The 7,799-nt window shown below is 31.0% G+C and overlaps 1 protein-coding gene across 1 annotated transcript in view; it reads left to right on the top strand.

Moving 5' to 3' along the window:
* The window catches only part of LOC111631552 (dynein heavy chain 10, axonemal-like), a gene marked incomplete at its 3' end in the record, with an annotated part of 405,219 nt that overhangs the window by 295,141 nt on the left and 102,279 nt on the right, over positions 1-7,799 (top strand). Inside the window, exon 51 of the mRNA XM_023375809.1 lies at positions 6,802-7,121. Within this exon, the coding sequence (XP_023231577.1) occupies positions 6,802-7,121 (320 nt within the window). The remainder of the gene's footprint in view (positions 1-6,801; positions 7,122-7,799) is intronic.

The following is a 7,799-nucleotide window of genomic DNA, read 5'->3' as shown; positions in this document are numbered from 1 at the left end:
TATATATATATATAATTTTTATTTAATGGAGACAAAAATGCATTAAAAAGTTAAATAAAACACTATATTATAATATTAAAAATAGTTTTCTGCTGAATATCAAACTGTTGTGTGAGGCCCCAGAAATAGGTCAAACTTAGAAAGGGCATACAAATTTTGTAAAAAAATTTTTTATGTGACACAGAGAAGCAACTGATTCTGCAAGATGTCAAGTTTACCTGTGTTGAGACAGTGATGCTGTGATGCCATCCAGACCTTGACACCTTTGCTATTATACAATGGTGAGAAGTAAGGATGCACCAATTAATCAGTAAGTAATCAGTAATCGGCCGTATCGGCCATTTCCCCGATTAATCAGTTTTGATAGTCAGCCAACTTTGCATTTTGGTATTTTTGTTAGAATGTTATGTATAATGCTAGTAATAAAAACTAATAAATTTCTGTTATATACAAGGGTCATTTTAAAAGTAAAGAACATTTGTTTCTCTAAATATTTTTATTTAAGATAATGAAACAAAACTTATTTTACAGCACATATGATATCTTAGCTATATTTCTACATAGTTGCCATACAAATTTAAACATTTGTCATAGCGTATCATCAGCTTTCCTATGCCTTCTGCACATTCAGTTACCTCCAAGTTCTTGAACCAGTCATTAACAGCCTCTTTCAGTTCGTTGTCACTTCCATAGTGATTCCCAGCTAAAAAATCTTTCAATTTTGGGAAAAGATGTAATCACTTGGAGCCTAGTCTGGGTTATAAGAAGGATGTTCAAAAACTTCCCACTTAACTGCTGAAGCAAGTTCTTCGTCAATGCAACAGCATGTGGATGTGCGTTATCCTGAAGAAGCACAATGTCTCTGGACAACGATCCCTACTGTTTGTTTTAAACTGAAGCTTCATTCATCACATTATCATAAACCTCGGTTATTATCTGTCTGTAAATTTTGATAGGGCGGACTTTTTTCGTATTCAAAAAGCATATTACACTACGAACCTCACAATTGGCAGGATTATAACCTATTCAAAACTCTCTCTTTAAAGTTTAAACTTTAAACATATAAAATAAATAAAAATTTAATATTCAAAGTGTAAAACCCTTAAACTGTAATGCAAAAACATGAGAATTTCACCATTTTCAGGGCATAACCTATTTCTTGCCAGCTCATAAATGTTATCTCCAGTGCTGGAAATTTTTTCACTTTCAATGGAAGATGCTGGGACACATAAATATTTCATAACTATTTTGCTCAAATTTGGAAAAAGTTCTTTTGAACTTCTCCACCACAAAAATAGGTTACTATGTCTTTGTTTAAGGGGCAAATGTAAATATGTTTCTATTCCTTGATCAAAATGTTTGTTTGTTTCTTTCGTTGTTTTCTTTCTTTTTAAAAACATGCTATTCTTCATTCTTTTGTTTACCAGAAGCTAATTCAGGCATGGCCAACATATAGCCCACGGGCCAGATGTGGCCTGTGTAATGGATTTATGTGGCTCGTGGCCCACGATTAATCTTTCAATATTAGATACTTAAGTCAGAATAGATTGGTGAAAAATTCTAACACCTAAAAAAAAAAAAGTCAACAACTCACTGTGCGTTTAGAGTTAACCCTCCAATACAAATCTCTTATTATAGCGTAGAATGCTGATAAAGCATGATAATGTGAAAAATGTATCTGTAATCTCTATGTACAATTTAGTCTCTACGGGGTGACACCACAATGTGATCTCGCACCACCTCAGAATCTTCCAAGGGCAGCCTCTGGTTCGGCCTGTGAAAAAAGTTTTCTGTCCAATTCGGCCTTAGGGCAAAACTGTTGGCCATCCCTGAGCTAATTCATCAAATAAATCAGAAAAACTTAGAGATTCACCTCCATCTTGATTATCTCCAGAAGTAGAAGCTTCAGAATTTAATTCTTATTGAGATTTTGAATTATCAACATCTTCTAAGCTATCAATTGTCCATATTTTTATTTCCTCTACCATATCCTCTTTTGAAATTTCATTTTGAATCTAATAAAAATGACAAGCATAAAGACTTGTTTTCTATATATGCTGAAAATCTTTTTTTATTGGATTTTCTAGTTCTTCTATTATGGTATTAATGCCACTAAAGGAACTACTGATCTTTGCTTTTGATGAGAATAATTTCAGAGTCTTTATTGTGGGAATTATTGAAGATGAAGTGGTTTCTCATTTGCTGGCTTTCACAGTAATTTCTTTGAATAGTTTTAAAAGTAGAAAAATTTTTTCAATGAGAGATTACTGATATGGGCTCAAAGTAGGAATTTTATTATCTATAGCATATGTCAGTGGTTCTTAACCTTTTTATACTCGTGACCCACCAAATATTTCATAATTTTTTTTGCAACCCCCATTTTTTAATAATAATTTATATTTGTTAAATTATCTATAATAAATTGATTTTTTTATTATTGCTTTATTTTTTTATATAATAAATGTAAAACATAACTTTATTATTTCATTATCTATTTAAATAACATTCAAACTCCACAATTAAACAAAAACTCATTAATTTTTAACAAAAATTAAAATAAGAAATATTTAAAAATTTATAGAAAAAACAAAAAATATTCGAAAATATCTACTAGTGAAAGGTGGCAAATTTTGCATTGCTGCTGAAAATTGGAGAGGATATTCTGCACAAATTTGTATCCAAAATTCCAAGCATATTAGAATTACTTTGAAATAAAAGAAATAAATAGTGCGGTATAAGTAGCATATTTACATTTATTTCTTCTGTACTAATAAAGTTGTATGTAGGAAAAAATAAGAAATAAATAAAAAACTAAATAAGAAAACTTTATCTTTCTTATTTCACTTTTCAATACAATATTTGGTTATACATCAATTTTCTTTTTATTATATTCTTAAGGAAATTTTGCATAATTTGGCGGCCTCCAGCAAACTTCTTATGGACTCCCAGGGGGCCGCGGCCCCCCTGTTAAGAAACACTGGCATATGTGGCAAGGACTTTTTGCTGTTTCAACATGTAGTATGTAGAATTCCAGTGAGTAGGAACATCTTGAATTAATTTGTGTTTCTGCAAACCTAACTTTTCTTGCAAATCTTCCAATTTGCTTACAGCTACAGCAGCATGATTAAAATGTGTGACAATATTTCTATTAACTGTGACTATAGTTTTCACACCTTGTTCAGAAAATATGCATTCGTTTAGCGTCAGCTACAGTGTATAAAGTATGATAATGCTTTTAAGTTGCAATTCCTAATTCCAGCTACCATATTTGCTGCAGAATCTCTCAGTACTAAGAATATCTTATCACTTGTCAACTTATACAGTTCAAGAACAATTTTTATCTGTTCACTGATTTGTGCAGCTGTGTGGAACCTTCAAAGGAAACAATTTGCAAAACAGCTCTTTCCTGCTGAAAATCATCCTTCAACCAGTGGGCTGTTATACTTAAAAATGGAGAATTGTTTGTAGTTGCTGTCCAAATATCAGCGGTTAAAGAAATATATTTTGTTTCTGTTAAACACAGAAACACTTCAGCTTTTTAAACAATGACGAAGTTTCCTGCATCAACAATTAAGTGTTGAGATTTGTTTTAGAAACTTTCCCAAACAAAGGAAGAGATTGTTGATTTTGCAAGGATATTCAATTGTCTCTTGTTTACCTGACCTAAGAGAGATGGAAATACCAGGTGGAGAAAAATGGGTTTTTTCCACATTATAATTAACTGTATAATTAATTCCAGGATCTCACACTATTAATGCAATAAATTATTAACACTAATCAGCCGATTAATTGGTATTGGCCAATAATGCATGGCTGATTAATTAGTAAGCAGTCATTTTTTTTATTGGTGCATCCTTAGTGAGAAGGAAGAATGGTGTCAGATAAATAATCCCAAGCAGATTTTTCTTGTGACCTGAATGGTCTCTATTTCCACCTGGAGACAGGTGAGAGACTAATCGGGGAGTGAGGAAGGGGAAGCCCGACCAATTGAAAGAAGAGTTAGGAACAGGAAAATGTATAAAAACTCCATGTTAAAGGACATGGGGTCATCGTTCATCATTGTGGTAATTTTTCCTCCCGTGTGGTCTTTTCCACCCTGCATCATCACCTTCTTAAAAAGGATCCCAGAAATAAGTCAGACCTTCTACAAGTCGCTTCTGCCCCAGAGCTATATATCGTTACCAACAAAAGGACTTACAACATAGATAGAGTCTGAACCTTGTGAATTCTTCCTATTATTTGGATTCCTTTACATCTGATGTAAGCAAAAGCACTTTTAACCAATAAATGGTTTTGTAAGGCACTTTAGTATTCTCTGCCTCCTAAATCACCACTCACATATGCAAGAGCCTCTAGGTCATCCCTGACAAGGGATTAACGGTTTCCCCCCATAAGTCAGCATACTCACAATTGACATGCAGCATAAAAATGTCTAATACAAGAGACTCTAAACATCAACTCTCAAGTTTAGAAAATCAAACTTTCTTAACTTGAAATTTTCACTATTTTATATTTCTCTTGACTTAACTCTTATAGACTCAATACATTTTGTGTTTGAGTCAAAATAATTTTGAGATCACATTTCTCTAATTCAAGGTTTAAGATCTGAATCTTAAACTTTGAATTAGAGAAATCAGAGACCTTATTTTTATTTATTTATTTATTTTTTTTATTTTGTGTGCTTTCTTTTGCCTTTTTAAAAGAATGGACAAATATTATCACAAAGTTGTAGATTGATATTATATAGTATCATGCCTCTAATTGCACAGCATAAAATGCATCTTTAAAGTAATGATCTTATTTTTAAATATAAACTAATCAATCAAATCTTAGTGCTTTAAAATTGTTCTATAAAAACCACTGCATAATCCTAAAAAACCAGAGAGAAAGTTATAACATGTGAATGTTTTCACTCATTGTTTATAACTTTCTCACTGATTTGTTAGGTTTATGCAGTGTTTTTTTATTGTCTAATATTAACCAGTTGTAAAGTAGCAGTTGTTAACTTAAAATTGTTCTTTTTAAATGTTTAGATTTTGAAAATTTGAAAATATAATGATTTCAAAGAGTAACAAAATCTGTGATTTCACAACTTACCGAGCTATTGCTCACTCAAATTTAGGGTCCATCCATTAATTGTACATACAGTTTTTCAGCCATTTTTGACTCCATTCTTCCCTGTTGTGTTCAATGATGTACTTTTGGCAAACCCCTTTTCCATTAGTTAAATTTTCCCTTACTGTTTTATTATAGATTTTTAAAGACTTAAAAGCTATTGACTTTTTCAGTAACACGTCACACAAGGAGCATTTTTTTTATAGAAGTTTTATTGTAGGAAATGCATTTCGGGTCTTAATTAATAACCCCTCTTCAGTCCTTACACTTTACAAAAGGGAGATAGATAAGTGTTACATTATGCAAATAATACATATAATATTTAGAAAAAAGTTTTTTATATAATTTATATGTTTGAATAATGATTACAAAATATGTCAACATTATGATGATAAGTTTATGACTAGTGTTCATCATAAAGTCCATTCAGCAGGGTATGATGTCACTTAAAGAGATTATATATAGACTGCTTTATAATTACAATAGTAATGTGCCATCTTAAAATAAATAAGATTAAATTTCTATTGGTTTTTTATTTGTGGGAAAATGTTTCAGTGTCTTGATTTTGGCATGTTCACTCTTTAATTTTGTGGATAACCAGCAGATTTTGTGTGTTTGAACTCTGCAGTGATCACATGAAAAAAATTGTGCAAGTAATCAAGTTGCATCTGTGAGAAGGAAATTTTTAATTAAAAACTGTGAAAAAACTATGATTACATAAAAGAATTTTTACTTAATTATAGTGATGAAGCGTTACACATTCAAGATTCAGCATGTCTGTTCTATTCTTATTTTTAGAAATCTATATATATATATATAAAATGGACGTGTGTGTCCCTATATTTCACTTTTTAGCCAAAACTACACATCGCACATGAATGGTGTTTGTATGTGGTAGTAGCCCCAAATCTCCATTCGTGCACTATGGTGGTTGCGTCTCAATAGCTTTAAGGGTGTGGGAGATATGAGGGCTTAAAGTGGTTGACTTCGAAGATTTTCTATTTCGATTTTAAAAATGTTCGAACCGTTTTAAATTTGAATCTGTATTAGAATTTGAATTGGTTCAATTATAGAACGATTGTAAATGTTCCAGAAAATTGATCAAATTGAAAATAGTTTGTTTGAGTGGACGTAAAAGTTCTCTAATTAGTCTGGAAACAGGGGACTTAATTCTTGCATATGGGGTTGAAAGTGGTTGACTTCGAAGATGTGTAACAATGGAAGTGTCAACAATGGAAGTGTTGAGTAATAAAGGAAGTGTTAATATAAAGCGGCATGCAAGATTTACAGGCGGATTTTTGCGTTTTTGCGGAAAATCGAACATATTTTTAGACTTGTAAAAATTCTCTAATTAGTCTGGAAACGGGGGACCTAATTCTTGCATTCTGTGAAAACAGGTAAGATTGGCTTTAATGTAATTATCTTAATCTTCACTATCGTTACTTTTTGCCCAGCGAAGCGGGTCCTTGTAGCTAGTAATATATAAATTTTTAATTGAAAAATTAATAAAAATTTTATAATTATTTATTTGTAAATTTATTATTTTAGTAAATAATGAGATTTTTATAATAAATTACAAAAACAGATTTATTTTTATAAACTATTTTAAAAATTTAATTAAATTGCATATTTGTTCATATAGAAGTTAAAATATAGAGCAGTATTATAGTTAATTCATTTTTACAGAAATATTAAAAGTAATTAATGATATGTTAACTTGTGAAACAATGTCAACAATATTTTCTAAGAAAGAAAAAGATAAAATTATAAGTATGATTAAAGAAGAAGTAACTGAATATGGAATAACAAATGAAAATATATGGCAGTTTGTGGAAAAAAGATTCAAAGCAAATCTTCATGTTGTTGTTGGAATATCACCTATAGGAAATACTTTAAGAAAAATTTTCCAAAATTTCCCGGGTTTAATAAATACTACTACTATTGATTGGTTTTCAACTTGGCCAGTAGATGTTCTTTCAAGTGTTGCATGGGAATTTTTAGAAAAGGTATAAAGTGTGAAATGTTGAAGTGCTTAATAATTTAATATAAATAACAATTTTTAATAATGGTTATTTTATGAAATTTTAAATAAATTTTTTTTATATTAAGAAATTTTAGTTTGTTTTATTACAAAAGTAATAAAACAAACTAAAATTTATATATATGTTACCGCTAAAGCTCGAAACTCGTTAATCTGCAGATTACCTAGCGTGATCCGTTAAAGTTGTGAAAATTATTCCATTTCTCAAATTACCTAGATAATGTGCAGAGTATTTAGGTAATCCGCACATTACCTACTAGGCACTCGGTAAAGTGAAAATAAGATCTTTGCCACAAATAAATGTACCACAAATAGGTGTGCTTGTCGCAGAAACCAACTGCTATGAAATTCAAAGTGTCACCAATCTTTAGACTGCACAATTGGATAATGTTACCTATGGTGGGTAAAATGGCGGCTCGTTTCTGATTCCAGCAAAGAGAAGAAAGGAAACAGTGGGGACGCACGTTCAAACCTAACCTAACCTATTCTAATAATTTGGTTGGTAATAATTATGGTAATTTATTAAAATAGGTTAGGTTAGGACAGAACGTGCATCCCCACTGTTTCCTTTCTTCTGTTTGCTGGAATCAGAGACGAGCCGCCATTTTACTCACCATAGGTAACATTAACTGCACAATTATAT

The sequence above is a fragment of the Centruroides sculpturatus genome, unplaced genomic scaffold (genome assembly GCF_000671375.1).
Source record: "Centruroides sculpturatus isolate CEXI.00-Female unplaced genomic scaffold, Cexi_2.0 scaffold686, whole genome shotgun sequence".
Classification (NCBI taxonomy): Eukaryota; Metazoa; Arthropoda; class Arachnida; order Scorpiones; family Buthidae; genus Centruroides; species Centruroides sculpturatus.
Note: the sequence above shows the minus strand (reverse complement) of the source record. Positions and strands in the feature narration are given on the sequence as shown.